Source organism: Lemur catta, chromosome 6 (genome assembly GCF_020740605.2).
Source record: "Lemur catta isolate mLemCat1 chromosome 6, mLemCat1.pri, whole genome shotgun sequence".
Taxonomy (NCBI): domain Eukaryota; kingdom Metazoa; phylum Chordata; class Mammalia; order Primates; family Lemuridae; genus Lemur; species Lemur catta.
The window spans coordinates 87,874,246-87,894,832 of NC_059133.1; the positions used below are offsets into that span (position 1 = coordinate 87,874,246).

The window sequence follows — 20,587 nt, forward strand, 5'->3', positions numbered from 1 at the left end:
CATTCTAAAGCTTTGTCCACCCTTACAGAACTAAGTGGAAAACAACAGGAACCACTGACTACATTCGGACCCACATAAAACATCATCTGAGTTGTGGGCCTGAATTACCTAGATATTTGCTACTTCACATTATATTTGTGTAAATATGACTAGAATGCCAGGGCAAACACCTCAAGCTTAGTAAAGAACATTACATTTTGACTCAATGAATAGCTATGGAAGTTTTCTTTATTGATTGCTTAACGTGTAACAATTGGCATCTTTTTCACACATTACAAAAAATTATACTTGGCTCAGTATGCAAACTTTGAAGCACAGCCATATTATTTAACAGAAGAGAGTTTTGAAAAACCTATTCTACCCAATACAGCATTTACAAATGCACAAAACATGCCACTTTGGCTTGTATATTGTCTAGATTAAAAAAAATCTCTTTTTAACATAAATAAGTTAGTATAATTTTTCAGTGTCTTTACAGAGTTATGTACACAGGTACACTTCAAATGTTTTGTTTCATATACATACACAGACAAATGAAGAAATACTGTTTAAAGATGTAGTATCCATTTCACTTATTCCACGAGTGTGCTTTTCTCTACAAGCACCTTCCTTTAAAAAGACTACTTTCCTTTGGGCAAATTAACAAACAGAACAAGAAGCTTTAAATTAAAAATTATTTCATTTTTTTATATGAAGTTACTTACAGATTTTTAAAAATAGCCAGGGATTTAGAATTATTTTGCTTGTGTCTACATAGCCCAAAGTGAAAAGAAAATTAAGAAATTTTCTCTACAAGTTTGGTACATTCTGAGCATTCAGAATTCCCCCCCATACACCCCAGAATTTTGTCTGAACTACCTGGAGTGATTACCTAACTGCTGAATAATTAACTGGTAAATTCTAACTTTAAAAGGAGACTGGGGGAGCACTGAGGATAGGTTTTTGTTTTGTTTTATTTTTTGTTTTAAGCCATCTGCTTCTACATAATGGAATCATCAGATCTCCCAAGTGAGAATAAGCTTCATGTAAAAATAAATAGCAACTATTTGTAGCCAGTGTTCAAATTTTGATGATTTTAAAAATGAATTATCAGTTCTCACTGAAAGGGACATTACATCTTTAAAGAAAACAATTTAAACCCTTCCCCCAAATTGCTTCTCTTCATGCAAGTCAAATATCTCCTTGCTATAAATTGAAGCAAGCTGTTCATACCCACCCATGCCAATTCCTTAGCCCCACCCTCCCCTCCCTTCCCCAAAATTTATGTGCTACATAAAAGGTAAAAACTATATACACAGGTAGTACAATGAAGCAAATAAGGACAAAACCTAATTGCACAATGCTACATCCAATGCTTTTAGAGGCAGATCATTTAAGAGTGCCTAAAATTTTAGTGTTATTGTGTTGTTGTTTTTCAGTGCTTATACAGGATGTCCATTCCATGGAGTCAGCGATATGTATTTAAATTTTTTCATTTATATCTTCCTTGCTTCATCAAGCAGTGATGTATCTGTTAAACAAGGAAACATTCTTAATTCTGCAAAAGAAAACAAGAAGGAAGAATTAGGGGAAAAGTGCTAGAGTAGCATTACCAATAGAGTACAGGAATTATTTTGTCACTATGTTAGCTGGGAAATACTTGAGCAATGAGGGAAAAAAAGTATGTACAGTTTGATGACTATAGCCATCTCCACCTAAAAACATATTCTTAACTAGATTTTTACTCTCCTCTGTGTTGTATACTTTTGTCCAGAACAGTGGTTCTCAGAAGTGGGCAATCTTGCCCATCCCATGCCCCACTCCCAGGGGATATTTGGCAATGTCTAGAGACATTTTTGGTTGTCACAAATGGAGGAGGAGGACTGCTACTGGCATCTTGTGGGTGAGGCCAGGGATACTGCCAAATATCCTACAATGCACAGGACAGCCTCCTACAACAAAGAATTATTCGGCCCAAAATGTCAATAGTGCAGAGATTGAGAAACCCTAGTCTAAAAAATCCGGGTCAAAGATAGTGAGAAAAAAAAGAAATAGGAAAATTAAGAAACTATAACACTTAAGAGTAGCCTAATTTTCTGAATTTGAAAAATGATTGGAAATACAATTTACAAAGGTACTCCAAAGAAAAATTCTATTACCATCATTTTTCACAATATTCTAATTTCTTATCCACTGGCTACAAATAGTTGCTATTTATTTTTACAAAATATACACATAAATGCTTTTGAATAGGTCCTACTATTTCTAGTATTATTTGAACTGGCAATATTACTAACAAATGCTTCTCTGCACGTCAGGATGGGGCCAGATCAAAATCCCCATAGGTCTGATTCACGTGGCTCATCTGATGAGCTAGGCCACAAGTCACAAACCAACAAGAGCTGCAGGTGCTTAAGGTTGCTTCAGGAAAAATTTTCATCCAATTTTCCCACTTCATATAGTGCTGTAATATAGAGGTTCTACAGTGCCGTTTTGTATAAGCTCTGAAAAATATCAGATATTTGTGAAGAAATCATATATACGACATGCTTTAAAAACAAAACAAGCCTGAATCCCACCGGAATCCCTACGTTATTTTAAAATTTTTATAAATGAGGATTTTAAAAGTTAATAACTTTTATTAGGATCTTTTTACCCTGGGCTAGGAGGATACTTTAAGGGGAAAAAAAAGAGGTCACAGTCTTTTTAAGCAGCTTACAAACTAGTAATATATATGTAGTTTGATCATCATGGAAAGCCAAGCCATATAAATTTGGCGGCTGAATTATTCAAATTAGCTATTCATGGTGATCAGATTTTAGTATATGGAAGAGTCTCCACTTCCCTTGTGCTGGGTAGACCTACCCTCACCATCCTAAAATCTACTATCCATTTCCCCTACAAACATCCACATCACCCTGTTACTGCATGATTAGCATACACAGGCTGACGTGTTCCTGGACTGCTTACTGTGGCAGAGTTAATTTAACTTCTGCTTTGCAACTTCAGTGTTATCAGAAATTCTGCAGAAACTTTAGTACTTTTGAGCTTTCCATTGTTTTTTTAAATAGGAAGACTCCTCCTCTCTCCTTAAAACTTAACAGTAAACAGGGAAAGTAACCGTTTATGAAAATGATAAAGAAAAAAGAACACAACATACCACCCTATTCACATTCTAACCCCTTGCATAACCAAAGGTGAGCTATTTGTACCTAATTTTCCCCTCAAAATCTAAACTTAATCACGTATTTGCCATTTTTTCACAGCTCAAAATCTGTTACTGACTCAACCTGAACCTCTGGGAAATGAATTCTCATGAACTGGGACTGAGGAATAACCCCAGGAGTTCTTGTTCAAATGGGGAAAGAACCTATTGTTCCCAACATGTTTTGGTGGGACTCACAGGGAAATGATCTTCCTACTAGTGGGGCCTTTGTTGCAAGTACTTGCCCTGGGACACTAGCTCTAGTTACTTAGTGTTCAAGCGAAAATATCTCGGAAAGTAGAAACTCTGGAGAGCTACAGTATCTCCACAGTGATTCCCAGCCTCCCCACTGCTACTTTTTTGACCTCACAAGGTACAAACAACCAAACTCCACAAGCTCCTAATCCGCCAGCAACCAATAAGATTGGGTATCTTGGAGTCTGAAGGCCCTTGGGTTCCTGCAGCCCGGTTCAGCCCAGTTTGGGCGTCAGTTGTGTGCTCCTAGTGATCAACCCACCGAGCTGTTTACGTCTGACGTCTTCTGAGGCTCGGCTTTTTGGGCGTCTGCTCCACAGAACCAGCATTCGGGGAACCGTCTGCAACATTCTCTTCTGTTCTGTTGGCTCTTTTGTTTTGAGAAGAAGAATCTACGGGCAAGGGGAAATTTTAAAAAGAACACACACAAACAATCTTTATTAGAAAAAACAATAGCTGGCAGAGGTTGGCCCAATCATCAGGGGATGAAAACCCACCACCTCCACCCACAATCCTGGATCGCCATCCCCAGTGGCCTTTAAGAGCACAAAATGAGGTTGTTTTCACATAACAGAAAGTGTATTCTCCGCCCCAAATCTCCCTTTCCCTAGCCAGGAGGGAGACATTGATAAACATCCCACCCAATGTTGTCACCACATACCTATGGCTAAGTGAGTGGGGAGGAACTGCGATGTAATTTTAAGTTAGGGAAATGATCAGATCTTACAATCTGGCTTCTGACTTAAAAATCATAAATAGACAAGCAATCAACCAGGCAGCACTTAAAACCTAAGACTAATAAAGTTCGCTCCCCAAAAGCTGAACCCAAATACGCTGAAAAGCAAGCTGAGGTTAATCACCCTCGAGCAGGCAAAGCCGGTCCCCAGACAGACATTTCATGGTTTTGAAAGGGTCATTACCGTCTGTAGCAGGTCTTTTCCTTATTCCAGCGCACTGCTCCGCTAACCCTGTCTGGCTGTCTGACGGGTCAGTCTTTTGGTCTACCAAATGCGTGTCCTCAGAGTTTGCTTGAGACCCAATTAAAGGAACCGCCTGGCGGCCCCCGCAGACATCCTGGCTCTCCTGCGCCGGCACCTTGCAGGCGCCTTTGGGGGGCCGCGGGGGTCTGCAGTAAAACTCGGGCAAGCTGCCCTTCTCCACCTCTTGCCACTCGTATTTGCCCTCCAGAGGCTTGTGATTCTGAAAATCGAAATTCCACTTGCGCTGGCTTGCTTCTTCCATGTCTCTGCAGTGCTTCTCCAAGTCCCGGGTCAACTCTTCGTGATTCACGGGGCCGAAAAGGTTTCTGCAGGCCGAGGGCTTGGGGTGCTCCGCCTGTCTGGCGTCCATCCGCTCCAGGCTCGGGCTCCCGTTAGACACTCGCACGTTTGACATCTTCCTCCCGGGTCCGGACGACCGCCTCTGTCGCGCTCTCAAAAGACAAAACCGAACAAAACAAAACGCCCCGACGCAGCCCGAACCCCTCTTATAAGCGCTGCGACTGCTCTCAGAGCCAAGAGCAACAAACACGGCGGAGTAACTACCCGAGCGTCAGGAGCGCGCGGGGTCCGGGGGAGGGGTGCGGGGAAGCCCCGGCCAGGCAGCCGAAAGTCTCCGCCGATCAAGTGTCCAGGCTAGCGGGAGGGCGGGGAGGGGAGGGGAGGAGGCAGGAGGAGGGGGTGGCAAAGCCAGTCCAAGTCCAGGCGGGTGCAAGCCCGCGGGTCCCGCGAACCCAGCCGCTCTCCAAACCTTGCCGGCGTCGGAGTCGCGGAGTCGTGAGAAAGTGGGGAGAGGGGAGGGGGAGAAAAACACCCCGAGAAGACGAGCCCCCTTTTTTAGTGGCCCAATATGGCGGTGGAAGGGAGGCTGACGAAGAAGAAAATGATTGACACGCCAAGTCTATTTAAACAGAGGAGGAGATCCATTGGTTGCAGCGCCGGGAGCCGCCCCGCCGCGGCTGGCGAGCGCGGCCTTAAGGTGGCCCCGGCGCGGTTCCGACGCCCCTCCGCGTTCCCGAGCGCGCCGCCTCCAGAGCGCCGCCAGGAGATTGGCTGGTCGCGTGACTGCTGGAGGTGTACTGCTGCCAACAAACCTGCTCTGGCTGGCCTCGGAGAAATTAAAAATAAGGCAAACAAACTAGCCAAACGGCCGGGAAGCCGGGGCGGGGCCTGGGGCTCTGGGCCCCGCGCTGCGCTGGCTGGCGCGCGGCGGCTCCGAAGCCCCGACCTCCCGCTCCTGGCCCGGGAAGCCGAGGGCCCGGACCAGATGAGCTCGGAGTCGCTCACAGCCCGGTCTGAGCCTCGTGGGCGATCTTGTCTTCCCCGCACTCGCCGGGCCTGGGGGGCGGAGGCCGACCGTGGGAGCTCTACCCTCCAGTTCGGCTCTCCCCGGGGGTCCCCACTTCGCGGACTGCGGGGGAGGCCGGGAGCCCCGCTGCCTGCGTGCCTGAGCTGGGGGCGGAGGCGGGGGGCAGTGGTTCGCTCAGCCTCACCCAGAAGTGTCAGCCATCCCAGGGCAGGCAGGAAGCTAAGGGAAGAAACCTGGGAGAACGTGTTTCTATAAATTTGCCAGCAGTAGACGGAGCATTTGTAATGAAGCTCTCCCTCAATTAAAATAAGTAAGGAGATCAAGATCAAAAACCCGACTAGTGTCTCAAGTCCCTTCGTAAACTTTGTAGCCGTCCCAGACACATTTAGTTTTGAGAAGCGAGGTTACACCCCTGGCTCAGGTTCTTGCTTCCCAAACACAGTTAAGGCTGTCGACATTGGCTGCGTGTGGGAACTCGTCTCCTCTTTACACTTTTCAATTCTTTCCCAGGTTGTAGCAGTTTCCTCTACCTGAGTCCAGCCGCCAAGTACAACAGCTCCTTCCTTCCTCCACCTTTCTCCCACCAGATCCACTGCTCCAACCCACCCAGAACAATACTTAGATGCGAGTGAATGCTTTTAGAGGGCTGCAAGCTTTTGAAGGGGGAAAATATTCCCTTCGGGATCAAAGTCCAGATTATGAAGTGATTTTTAAAACCACCACAACGATGTCCTAACGTCTGGTATTATTATTCGGGCATTTGCTCTCCTTTGCAACTTGGAATTTATGTCTCAGGGTGGGCTTGAGCACCGTGTGGAAGGTAAAGCAGGACTGCCAGAACTGAGACAAAGCTTGGTGGGCCTTTAACTGCCCTCCCAACCCCGTTCCCAATACAGATCATCTTGGTTTGGGCCAAAGTTAATGTCTTTTATTGGAAATTAACCTTCTAACCACAGCAGCAATGTTTTCTTAATGCACCTATGCTATGGATGAGTTTGATTTTTTAACTTGTTTTCTTTGCCACATCTTGTTTGTCCACTCTGTGTGCCTACCTCATACACTACAGAGTGTTACAGCTGGGAGGGACCTTTGGGTTTAACCCTCTCTTTTTACCACTAAGGAAATTGAGGCTCAGAAAGGATTCCTGTCCAGGGACATGCATCCAGTTGGTAGCTGAGCCAGGACTAGATACAGGTCTCCTTACTTTCGGGCTGGTACATTTGATGTTCTTTCCTTCCTGATGGTCCCAACTGGTTCAGGTTTTTGTTTGGTTTTTTGTCTGGATTTGATTGTGCTGTAGTCTGCAGGTCCTCCTCTCTCATAAGTGATTCAAAATGGCTTCTTCCCAGGCCCTGGGCTGCCTGCAGATGTTTCCTTGATGTGGCCTGTGGTCACTGATATTTAAATGCAACCGTCACTGGCCTTTGATATCACCATCCATTAGTTGAGCTACAATATAGATTCTAAAAGGACAAGGTCATACCCAGAGAGCAGTGAAAGAGGCAGTGAGCGCCCAAAACTGGTCTCAAAGTCAGGACTTTACCTAACTGTGGAAAAGAGTTCACCTGGGATCAAAGCCAGAGGAGTCTCAACCTCTTTATTGTTTTCTCTACATTTAGTGCACTACTGAATTTATTGGATTGGAGGACTGGGGGAGAATGGGCAGGAAAATAAGAGTCCTCCCTGCCATAATTTACACCCCACCCCTGAAATTAGATAATTGTCCAAATTTTAAAATAACTGCTAGACTACCCAGGAACTCTATATTGTATATATGCATCTATACGTAAACACACAAACCGCCACATATATGTAAATGGAGAAATTCTAGAGTATTTCACCTTACCACAGAAGTTTAATTTTATTCATGGAATTAGTATCTTATAGGAAAGTAGAAAATTAATACTTATATCCCCTACACATGGTGAATCTTTCAACTAATACGCTGGGGCACCATTTTGTTACTTTGTCAATCTTGAAGAGTAAACGAGTCACGGTCATGCCACCTTAAGAAGTCTGGTTGCCAGCAGAAAGGCTGTGCTTACATCAACCTCGCAATGATCTAAAGCGTTTTGTTTACAGTCAAGGCACCCGAGATCTGGACAGCAAATAATGAGAAGGCAGGCGTCTGCTGTAGTAGCGATGAAGCGTGAAAAAATTACTGTGGAGTCCCAGAAGGAAGAGGGAACTTAGAGAGCAGAGCGCCATCCTCTTGTGGAATGTAGGCAGCTGCAACAGAGTAAGCCAAGACGAGAAATTTCAGATAAACAGTGTAAAGGCGGAGCCTCGGAAAGTTCCACACTGCGCTGCTCTAAAATGGGCTCTGCTTCCCCAAGACCCCTTGTCCTGTGTGATGATTTGTTGTCATCTTTACTCCTGGTGATTTCCTATTTAGAGCTGACAAGTGTCACATCCACCGCCACAGGTTTCTGTCTTTCACAAAACTGAGGAGACAGGCAAAAACCAAAATAATGTAAAATAAAACACCTGTGTGGGAGACAAGTGCTCAGATGGGCTGGTTGGGCAAGCAGCTGGGGTCTGCCCGGCCCCCCACGCAGCCCTCTCCGGGGAAGCTGCCAGCCCCACACGTTTCTGGGAAGGTTTCCTCGCGCGGTTGCCCCTCCCATCACAAGTATACAATTGTAATCCCTCCTCCAGGATGTTTATAACGAGGCAGCTTTCACTCAACTAACTTCACCATTCCCCTAAACCGACACATTTTCAGGGTTTGGGAATTTCACATTCATGTTTCTGACACTTTTAATTCAATTTAACAAATATTTTTCTGAACCCCTTCTATTAATTTGCTTATTTTTTCTTTCTTTCAGCAAATATGTATTGAGTGCCTCCTATATACCAGGCTCTAGGGATACAGAAATAAACAGATTTAAAGTAGAATGAAGCATACATTCTAGCAGTGCCAGGGGGAGAAAACAAACACAATAAATGAGGAGAATATATACACCATAGAGAAACAATAAGCAAGGGGGAGAGAAAGTTGTTTTGAGGGCCAAAATGTGAATAGAGTGGTCAGGGAAGGCCTCATTGAGGGAAGGCCTCACTGGAGGTAAGCCTCATTGGCCTTTGAGAGAAGCCCTGAGAACATGAGCAAGCCAGCCAGGTAGACATCTGGGGAAAAAGAGTCCCAGGCAAGGGGAGAACAAATGCAGAGTCTCCAGGGAGGATCTTGCCTACCACGTTCAAGGGACAGCAAGGAGCCCCACGTGGTGGACAGGGCAGAGCAAGAGGAGAGAGGTAACGGGCATCAGATGGCATAGGATCATGAGGGCCTCTATGGGGCTTTTATCATTGACAGGAGATATGAGAAGCCATTGGGGCATTAGGAAGTTTTACGCAGTGGGATGCTAAGATCTTACCATGTATAAGCTATCGTCCAGGGCATTATTCTCAGCAGCGTGGGGAGAAGAGATGACTAAGTCACAATCCTTGCCTGCGGGGGAGTATTCACCATGTGCATAAAAACTAGAGGTAGAAAGCAATATATGGAAGAACATGATGCTATGAAGTACAAAGGAGGGAGAAAGAGGAAGGATACATGGAGGAGGTGATGTATGAGTCAGTTCTGGAAGAATAAGAAAAAGGTCAAGATGACTCTAAGGATGTATTGGTAGGGGTAATGGGGGAGGTGGTGTCAGTGAGTGGTAGGCCACGGATGGCATGCTAAAAACATCTGTGTTAGTAAGCAGTGGGAATCCCTGAGGCTTCTGGTAAAGAGAATGACAAAGTCACTGTCCAAACTTTTGGGCTTGTGTTGGAGTTTTGTGGCTTGGCTTTGTAAGTTGGGGTGACCTGCCACAGGTGTGGCTGAGGGTGATCTGAGAGACAGTGTCTAGGGACAGGGCTAAATGAAAATCTGGGCAGACAGTCCCAGTGTGCTGTTAATTCAAAGGGAGGTGAGAGATGGACAGAGTACAAGTGTGAGGCAAAAGGACCAGGTCCCAGTATGACAGGGGTTGGCATGGAGAGTAGGAGGCAGTCTGGCATCATCTCCGAAGCTGCAGGGGTTTTTTGTTTGTTTCTGTTTTTGTTTTTGAGACAGAGCCTTGTTCTGTCTCCCAGGCTGGAGTGCAGTGATGCAATCATATCTCACTGCAGCCTCAAACTCCTGGGCTCAAGTGATCCTCCTGGCTCAGCCTCCCAAGCAGGTGGGACTGCAGGTACGCACCACCACACCCAGCTAATTTTTCTTTATTTTTGTAGAGATAGAGTCTCCCTATGTTGCCCAGGCTGGTCTTGAATTCCTGGCCTCAAGCGATCCTCCTGCCTTCCAAAGTGCTAGGATTACAGGCATGAGCCACGATGCCTGGCAATGTACATGCTTTTTATATGGTGCTTCCAGCCTTGACTGTGAATTGGGGGATATCTGTTAAGGGGCCCAAGCTGTTTTGGACAAGTAGATCTTTGTGTTAGGAAATGGCAAAGGATCGCCTTCCAGGTGTGATAAACCTGGAAGGCTGAAATATGGAGGTAATATTGGAGGCTACTGCAGTTGCTTAAGCAACAGATACAGTGGCCTTAAGTAGTGCTGTGGAGGAGGGTATGGGAAGCAAGGAATGCATGCAGAATTGTTTAGGTAGTTGGAACAAAGGAGGGGACTGGGAGAGATAGAGTAATGGACTCAAGCTTCGATATTTGAGAGAATAACACCATTAACTAAGAGAGGTAACACAGAGGGAGAATGTAGCAGAGATTGCCTGCAATCCATTAAAATCCATTCTTGCCTTCTTCCTTAGTATCAGATTTATAAGTAGGCATACAGCTACCCAGCCACACAAAATTCCCCAGTCTCCTCTACAGTTACACGTGGCCTTGTGATGAAGTACTTTCCAATATAATGTAAGCAAAAGTCGTATGTGTCTGGTGCATAAAACCTGCCACATGACCCCTTCATTCTACCACCCTGTCTCCCCCATCCCATAGGCTGGAAAGGTGAATACCCCTGCAACCTTGGAAGCCGAGTGATGAAGATGACAGAGCCACCATCAGCCTGGGTGATGACTTGAGAGAAAAAATAAATTTTTATTTTGTTGAACCATTACATTTTGGGTCCATTTGCTATAGCATTTTACAATCACTCCCAACTAATCCAGAGGAAAAAAATTGGGACATAGGGAAGAGAGAAGGTTAAGAATTTGGTTTATTACAGTTAGTACGTGGATTGAAATTAATAGGATCCCCAGGGAAAAGAAAGAATGAAAGGGTATGTCCCTTAAGAGGGCAACAGAAACAAATTCATGGAGACATGAATTTGACACAAGATGTGAAGGGATGCCATGGTTGGTGGGGCTGAGACCCATCCATGTTTACAAAAGTGTTGTTAATCATATGGCCAGGTCAGATCCAGAGTTAATTAAAGATTACAAGGGTATGGGAATAAGGATGCATGTGGTATTCTCTATTTTTTCACATCACACTCGAAATGTGAAACACTTCATAGTTTCTTTACTGTCCCACTCTCCCTTCTCAGAATCTTTTCCTTAGGTTCTGCTGAGGGACAGCAGATCATGGGATTCTGTTCCCATTCCCTCCCTGAAGTTGATCAGACAAGGGGAGAAGAAGTGGCTATCTGACCTAAACTTGGCTAACTAAATTCAGTCTCCTAGAAATTTGGAATTAGGTCTCAGAAATTTCAATTAATAAATTGTTAAGTTAGAGACTAATACGGTAATGTAGACTTGGGATTGAAAGTGCCCTTTTGAGAACACTATCTTCAGCCCATATGTAATGGAGATGCAGATAAAGTCTGTCTGCAGAGGAACTGTAAGAAAGAAATGCAAAGAGGGGCAGAGAAGAGAGAACACGTGATTTTAGAAAGACAGATAACCCTTAGCAACCAAAGACTGTTCAACTTTGGGATCCTGCAGCTCAGGAGTTCCCACTCCCTGCATGTAAATTCTATGGGACAGCCCTGTGTTTTATAAAACAATTTTCCCTCTTTTGCTCCCAGCTAGTTTGTTACAGGTTTTTGTTAGTTGAACCCTAGACATTGCTAATTAACACAATACTTTACATATTTGAAATTTGAAAGCAGCTTCCTGGCATCATCACGTTTGATCTTCATAAGATCACAGTTATGAGGCAAATGTTATTACACTCTCTCTCTCTTTTTTTTTTTTTTGAAGAGATAGTGTCTTGCTTTTCTGTTGCCCAGGCTAGAGTGCAGTGATATGATCACACCTCACTGCAGCCTTGAACTCCTGAGCTCAAGCTATCCTCCTGCCTCAGCCTCCCAACTAGCTAGGACTACAGGTACATGTCAACGTGCCTGGGTAATATATATACATATATATTTTTTTTTAATGCAGAGACGGGGGTCTCACTGTGTTGCCCATGCTGGCCTCAAAATCCTGGGCTCAAGCAATCTTCCCACCTCAGCTTCCTAAAGTGCTGGAATTACAGGTTTGAGCCACCACACCCAGCTCTATTATCCTCTTTTGCAGATGAAGCCCTGAGACACAAAACTGAGTGTTCAAAAGCCACAAAAGAGTAGCGAAGGCATGAGGATTAAGTGTGCCCGTTCTTCAGAAGCTGAGTTGAGAATCCATTGCAGAAGACGCAATGACTTGGTAGGTTTGCAAATTGTATCACTGAGGCTTCATTGGGTTAAATTACTTACAATGCACTATTTACAAAAAGAAGGTTTTGGGGAAAATGGATTCAAATCCCTGGAAAGAGAAAAATGCCATCTCTGAAAAAAGTTAGATTCAAGAAGGGTTTAAAACTAATCTGGTGGGGTCAGAATTTAAAGAAAAAAATGCATCGGGTATTTTTACTTAAAAAATTTTTTTCATTTTCAAGTAAAATGTAGTGAACAAATGCAATTTTACCAGCATTGCCAGAGTCATAATAATAGGAAAAAAAATTGCAAAACCCACATTCATGATCATATACATGGTTTAATTTCCATGATTGAACACAAGTGGACAACTTTTGTAACTAAAATATGAAATTTGGAACAATAAATATACTTGCCACCATCCACCATTTTCAACTACCTTCTGTTCTTTACATTGAGAAGAAATGAAGAAGAAAATCTCCCCTAATTCTGATCTCGGCCTTCAGTTTATACAAATTTACACCTAAAAAAACCTGGAAACTGCCCACTTGCTGTTCCCAACCAGCTTTCTGAATAATCGTCCACATTAATATTTGTTCATTTCTTCGTTAAATTTCTTTTCTTTCTTTTTTTTTTTTTTGAGACAGAGTCTCGCTCTGTTGCCTGGGCAAGAGTGCCGTGGCATCAGCCCAGCTCACAGCAACCTCAAACTCCTGGGCTCAAGCAATCCTTCTGCCTCAGCCTCCCGAGTAGCTGGGACTATAGGCATGTGCCACCATGCCCGGCTAATTTTTTCTATCTATATTTTTAGCTGTCCAAATCATTTCTTTCTATTTTTTAGTAGAGACGGGGTCTCGCTCTTGCTCAGGCTGGCCTTGAACTCCTGACCTCGAGCAATCCTCCCGCCACGGCCTCCCAGAGTGCTAGGATTACAGGCGTGTGCCACTGTGCCTGGCCATTTCTTCATTAAATTTCTAATGAGCCCTTACAGATGCCAGACTCCCTGAGGATCCAGCAGAGAACAAAGATAGCCAAAGTCCCTGTTGTCATGGAATGGAATTTACACTCATGTGGAAGGCAGACAATATACAAATAAATAAGCATAATATGTCATGTTGTTGTAAGTACTGAAAAGACAAATAAACTAGTTAAGGGTATAGAGAGTAATGAAGGAAGATACTATATTAACAGGGAAGGATTTTTCAATAAAGTGACATTTGAGTAGAGATCTGAATGAAATGAGGGCATGGATCACATAATTTTCTGTGTACCAGGCAGAGGAAATAGCAACTCAAAAGGCCCTGAGGTAGAAAGGTGCCTGGGATGGTTGAGGGACAATGAAGGAACTAGTACGCTGGAAACACAGTTAGTGGAAGCTGGGAGGTAGGTGATGAAATCGGAGAGGAAGTAGGGACCCAGATCATGTAAATTTTATGAGCTATGGTAAAGACTGGATTTTATTCCAATCGAGGTAAGTCATCTTTGACCAGAGGGTTTTGATCTGACTTTGGCTAACTTTGATCACTTTGACTGCTGAGTGGGAAGTACTTCAAAGAGGCAACAGAGAAGTTGGGAGCAGACTATTGTGGTAATCCAGATAAGAGGTCATGGGCCTCAGACCAGGCTGGTAGCATGTACCTGAAAAGAAGGTTAGAGTTGATAGATGTGTTTTTGAAGATACAGCCAATGGGATTTGCTGAAGGTTTGGAAATGTTCTGTGTGCAAGACAGAGGAGTCCATCAGGACTCCAAGGCTTCTTGGCCTAAGCAATTGAAGAAAGGTGCGGCCATTAGCTGAGATGGGGTTGACAGAGGGATGAGCAAATTTTGCTTGGAACACGTTAAATTTGAGATGTTCATGGACATCCAAATGGAGATGTTGCAATAAACACCTGGATATATGACTCTGGAATTCAGGGGAGAGAGGTCTGTGCTGGAGATACAAATGTGGAAATGTTCAGCATTTAGATGATATTAAAGATATGAGATTAGATAAGATCACCATGGCAATGGGCTGAGACAGAGAAGAGGCCTAAACAGTAAGCCTTAGGGCACTACAACTTTTAGAAATCAAGCTGAGAAGACTCTAACAAAAGGACACTGGCAAGGAGCCAAGAGAGAGGTCACGTGACCTCAAGGAAAGAAAGTGTTTCAAGGAGGAGAGAACAATAGAATGATCCAAATGCTGCGAATACAGCAAGTAAGATGAGGACTGACCACTGACCACTGCATTTGGCCATCAAGGTCATTGGTGACTTGAGAAGAGCAGTTTGGTAAGGTAGAACATGTGAAAACTTGACTAGGGTGGAATTAAAAAAAGCGAAAGTCATGTATATGCATGCTGTATACCCACAAGCATAAAATATGCACACACACACACACACCCCTAGTCTATGCAGAGAGTAGCTGGGTTCTGATTAGGAAACCAGTCTGGAAGCAGGCCAGGCTGGGCGGGGATGAGGTCTGGCTGATAGGGGAACAAGTACATTAAAAAGGTGCTGCATGTTGACCGCCTGCTCCATGTCTCATTGTCTGGTTCGTTCAATATCTTTTCTTAACTTTCATAAAAAATTGTCATGCCAACAAATAACCTTAAAACTCTTTGAAAGTAACCACTCTTGGAGAATGTGCTAAGAGACTTAATGACAAATTAGCTTTGCTTGTGAGTCTCACATTTCAAGTGACTAATGTTTTGCTTAGAAAATCACTGTAGAACAGTATCTTCTGTTCCCACCACAACAGACTATCTTATTTACCAAACAAACAGTATAAGGCTTTATTATAAGTTCTTAGCACACTAAAAAGGCAATCAGTTGCATTTCTATTTATTCTTGACAAAAAACCTTTCCCAATGCTGTAATAATGGTGTTTTTCTCCAAACCTCAATAATCTGCTTAGGCTCTTCCTATATCAGTGGATCAATTATATCTCCAAAGTCAAATGCAATTTGCAATTTGTTGCCTTTTTCCTTAACTCAGGATTAGATTTTCTGGCCTAGAATGTTTCAGAGTAGTTTTTCTTCTCTTCCTTTAATGAAGAAACAGAAATATCCAAAATAGTTAGTCCCTCTGTGGCCACATGAGGACAGAAGAGGGTTAGTAATGAGACAGACTACTCTCTCCCAACTCCAAATATTCGTGAGGCAGGAATATATTTGACCTGTTGTGCTGTTAAACAGCACAGGAGGGCAGCACAGGGCCAGAACTGTCAGCCTTAATCCTGCAAATATTCCAAATCACAATCATATTTATAATCTACTTTTATAAAAGCATACACAAGAGTTTTAATCCCCACCAAATTTAACTGAACTCTAAATTTGCATAGATTCTACCTATTAAACATTTTCAGATCATTTTCATATATTACCCACATAAGAATCCAAATTTGACATTTATTTTATGATATAGAGTATTTGAACAATTGTCTATACAGTCATGGTAAGTATTATAACCCTTTAACAAGTGAAGTAGAACTAAAGATGAAAGGTGACTTCTCTACGGTCACACAGAATTAGTTGCAAAGTCAAGAAAACAACCTAATCCTAATCTTTCTCTACTAAACCTAGCTCTTTCAGAAAGCTCCCCCCATACCCACACACATAAACATATACATTGCCTCTATGATATCATATATTCACCTTGACGTCAGTTATAAATCTATAGTCTTTAATATTTTTCGTATACTCTAATGAGGCCAATTCAATGCTATAAACAAAATAAATGCAAGGTAGGTAGTTAGCACCTAGTAGATATTATTGGCAAGTATACGTGGTTCTAATGAAGATCCCAAAGATCACTCCCAGTGCATTCTACTAGGGGTCCTAGACATGGCAGTCATGGTACCTATCAAGTCTACAGCCTCTTCCAAGAGAAAGTGCCCCATCTCTAGGCCATGGCATGGGCTCCTGACCAAGAGCTATGGTTTATAATGGGGCCTAGTAGAGACAGGTCTACCCAAAAGAAGGCAGATGGTTATTAGCTAAGTCAATCTTAAACTCTCACTCAAGAATTAGAACTGGGAAGTACAGTAAGAACCAGAGAATCGTAGTGAGAAGAGAACAGACAGATGCAGAGTGAAGATGTGTAGAGACCAGCAGAGTCACTGTGTGCTGGAATGGTGTGGCAAAGGTGTCTAGAATGCCCAAGATTCCAAATGAACCTTTGATCCCTGTTTACATGTGACCCTTTCAAGGACCCATACTTTGGCTTTTGATGTTCTAAGGACTTGGCAGTATGGCTAAGATTCCTTTCACACACATGTTCACAATGCACCCATATTCCACACATTACTTACGGCAACAAGTGAAACTGTGTCTTAGAACCAAAAGACCTTCCCCAACCACCACCCCGCAGATATAGTCAGAGACAGGTTCAAATTAGGTAACAGACACTTTCCATATCCAGTATAAGTGCACATCTAACCCTAACCGAGCTCACATGGAACATGTGATAGTTTGATCCAAGGTATACTTCATTCACTAAATATGTATCTCTTGATTACCTACAATGTGTCAGGCATTATGCTGAGTGCTGGAGTCAGAGACAAAGGAGCAACAGAGACACATAAGACAAAGTCTCTGTATTCGAGGAGCTCCCAGTTCAGTGGGAAAGGCATAGAAACATGATATAAAAAAATGGAAACAAATTACAGAAAATCTAGGGAAACTGTAAGACAAAGTCTCTGTATTACAGGAGCTCCCAGTTCAGTGGGAAAGACATAGAAACACGACATAAAAAAATGGAAACAAATTACAGAAAATCTAGGGAAACTGTATACTGATTGCCCAAATGGTAGATTGTTTTTTGCACCTAAGTCTTTCTAATAGAGTTTTTCTATCCAAGTCCAGCTTATCATTCACGATGAGATTCGTGTCAGCATACTGTATATGCAAGTGAAAAGATGAGAACAGAATTAAATTACCGTTCTTTAGTGCCTTGGTCACTGGGATGTCGAATGGTGTAATTAGATGGCAAGGGTTAATAATTACTAAGTTCATCATGGCCATTATTTAACAGGAATGCTGGCTTCTCAGGATTTTAAATGTGTGGTTTTAGTCTTAAAAGTTAGACATCTCTTACTGATTTCTTGTTTTGAGTGATGATCAAAACAGAGAAGTAAATAAGACATAAGATTAAAATACAGGAGGAAAGGGAGAAGGCATTAAGTAAAGGGAGAAGGAATATCCAGAAAAACAGAGTATTTTAAAATATGAGTCCTTTTTTGCGCCTTTCCTTTTGCTCTCCTGCTGCAACGAGTCGGGTCGTCATCTGTGGCGTATGTATTATGCTCTGTAAACCTATATCTTGCTCTTGCCCTATAATCCTATCTTTCTCTCCTCAATAAATCTTATTTTCATGCTTACCTTAAAAAAATTAAAAAAAGTAAAATATGAGTCACCACTATACAGATCCAGATTTATCACAGGTCTATGTTTACTGTGGATTTAGTTATAATCACTTAAAATGACTTTTAAAAAATCCTCCAGTACATATTAGCATGTTTAGTCTGATTTCTAATACTCTATACAGAGAGTTCTGCTGTACTTTTTTTAAGCAGTAGAGATGTGAGTCCAATACTAACTCATATTTTAAATTTTAGAAATATTCTATCGAAATATTCTGTTATTTGTTCTATTCTGTTATTTGTATTCTATTATTCTATTAATATTCTATATTCTATTATCACTTTAGGATACAGCATAACTAAATTCAACAAATATTTATTTACTAAAAGATTTTTTAATTGACACAATAACTACATATTTATGGGGTACATAGTGATATTATGATACATATAAGGTATAGAGGTCCGATCAGAGTAATTAGCACATTCATCATCTCAAATATTTATCATGTCTTTGCCTAACAAATATTTACATGTGCCCAATTTGTATGAACTATAAGGCTAGTCGCCAGAGGAATTTTGAAAAGTCAATAAAATATAATCACTGCTTTCAATGGGAGGGCTTTATTCTATATATAAAAATTAGACAATAACATAAAGAAAAGGCCAAATATGTGTGCTATAAAAAGATGGTACAAGCAAAGTGCTGTGAAGGTTCTAGAGAGGAGATCAGGGAAAGCTTCACTAAAGAGGTGGCTTTTGACATGGGTCTTAAGATCTCAATGGATTTTAGCTGGGTGAAGCAAGTAACTGAGTAAATCAAATGGGGCAATTTACTAAATGTTAAGTTGATGACTAAAAGGGTCATCTTATTCCCCTGTTACTGTTGACTGACACTGCCTAAGATAGCCCATAATTGTATACCAACTCTTTGAAAATATAGGATTGGAATTCTCTCTCCCTTTTGTCTACTGGCAGTCCTGTCTCCCATGATAAAAGCTTTATATGCCAGACACTGTCATTATTAGCTCATAGGTGATTGGTAAATAAGGAAATAATGTCAATATAATTCAGAAATTACATTGCTTCATTATTTTTCCCAGCACACTAACATTGTGAAGCAATCAGGGACAAGTCTTTTTTCAAAATTAAATAGAAAACCTTAGCAATATATAAAGATTTTAAGAAAAAGACAGAGAACTCTGCAGAAATGCCTTCCTTTAGTGCAAATAGAGGCTTATTTGGTAGTTTCAAGAACATCTGAGCTTTTCACAACATTAAGTTTTGTGGTAAAGCTGCAAAATGTGAATGAAAGTGTGAAATCATTTTCTCCTGTGGTGGGAAAACTGATTGACAAAGAAGGCAAAATCCTGGATCAGATTTTTAATCTTTATGAAACTGCTGTTAATTGGAACTAATGCCCTCAGGGGCATATATGTTCAAGGAAGAAGCACATGTGCCAGGATTAAAGGTTCTAAAGTAGCACTGTCCGATAGAAATAAGAGACATACATGCAATTTAGGTTTTCTAGTGGCTATTTTTTAAAAGTGAAAGTAAAAAATGTTGAAATGACATTTCAACATATAATCAAGGTTTTTACATTCTTTTTTTACATACTAAGTTCTTGAAATCTGTTTTACATTTTACACTCACAGCACATCTCAATTTGGACTAGCACATCTGAGTGCTCAATAGCCATATGTGGCTAGTCACCACCATGTTGTATACCACAGCCCTAAAGGATGACTGTGATACTGAGTATGAATGCCAGTAGAGATTTAATTGTGTTAGTATTTTTTATTAGCATAATAATTTTTATGGCCCTCAACTAACAAAGCTGCATAGATTTTGAGTGGTCTGTTCCCAACCCTGTGTTTCCCATAAGTCCTGTTATTTTTAGTGCACTATTTTCAAGAACATGCTTGTTTTCCCTGTGCATACTTTCCTAGCTTCCCTTGCAGCTAGTGGTAGTCATAGGATATAGTTCTGGGCAATGAGAGGTAAACAGAAATCTGTTAAGTCATATGGGAAAGATTTTTTGCCCTTATGAGAGAGGCCTCAAAGAGAAATCCTTTTTTTTTCACCCATAGCCCTTCCTTTCTGTTTGGAGCATTTTATATGAGAACATGTTTGGAGCTATTGCAGCCATTTTGTGACTATGATAAAAGACTCTTTAAAACACTGAAGCTAACAGAACAGAAAAGTATCTTTCCTTATCAGAGATGTAAATGAAATGAAGAAGCCAGCCATGAGAATAGGGAGGTAGAGAGAGGAAGGGGCAGAGTTCCCTCACAGAAGGAAGAGCACATCAGCAAAGATGTCCTCAATGGGCACTGCTTGAATAGTCACAAAAGTTTGCCCTTCTTTCCCCCATTCCTCCCTCTTGCTGAAGATTCTCTTCCCTCTGATTGAAAGTCTTTCTTTAGATATGACAAAAATACCAAATTATCCCAAATACTGGAGTGCAAACCTAGAAGTAACAGCAAAATTTCTTTGAAGTCCCCTGTGTATCATTAAGAATTCATATGTAAACACTGCAATTTGGACTTAATATGTGTGTTTAAATTTTTTTTTAAAATGTCCTATCACTCAGTAAATAAGTAAGTTTATTTTGTGTTGATTCAGCCAAGTTTGGGTAATTGAGAATGCATATCAGATTCATTGTTCAGTAATTTCAATTATTTGTCCTGGGGTCACAATAATTCAGAACCCAGATTTACATAAATATATGGATACAAATGACAGCAGTTTTTTCACTACTCTTTTTTTTTTTTTTTTTGAGACAGCATCTCACCCTGTTTCCTAGACTAGAGTGCAGTGGCATCATCATAGCTCACTGCAACCTCCAACTCCTGGGCTCAAGTGAGTGATTCTCCTGCCTTGGCCTGGGAAATGCTAGGATTACAGTGTGAGCCAACACAC

The 20,587-nt window shown here is 41.9% G+C and overlaps 1 protein-coding gene across 1 annotated transcript; it reads right to left on the reverse strand.

Moving 5' to 3' along the window:
• Positions 1 to 210: 210 nt before the first annotated feature.
• On the reverse strand, positions 211 to 5,555 carry CDKN1B (cyclin dependent kinase inhibitor 1B). The gene is made up of 3 exons (XM_045554303.1): positions 4,360 to 5,555; positions 3,702 to 3,831; positions 211 to 1,537 (listed from the first exon to the last, which is right to left on the reverse strand). Exons 1-2 carry the CDS (start codon positions 4,832 to 4,834, stop codon positions 3,710 to 3,712), a joined length of 597 nt encoding a protein of 198 aa, XP_045410259.1. The 5' UTR covers positions 4,835 to 5,555; the 3' UTR covers positions 211 to 1,537; positions 3,702 to 3,709.
• Between the last annotated feature and the right edge of the window lie 15,032 nt (positions 5,556 to 20,587).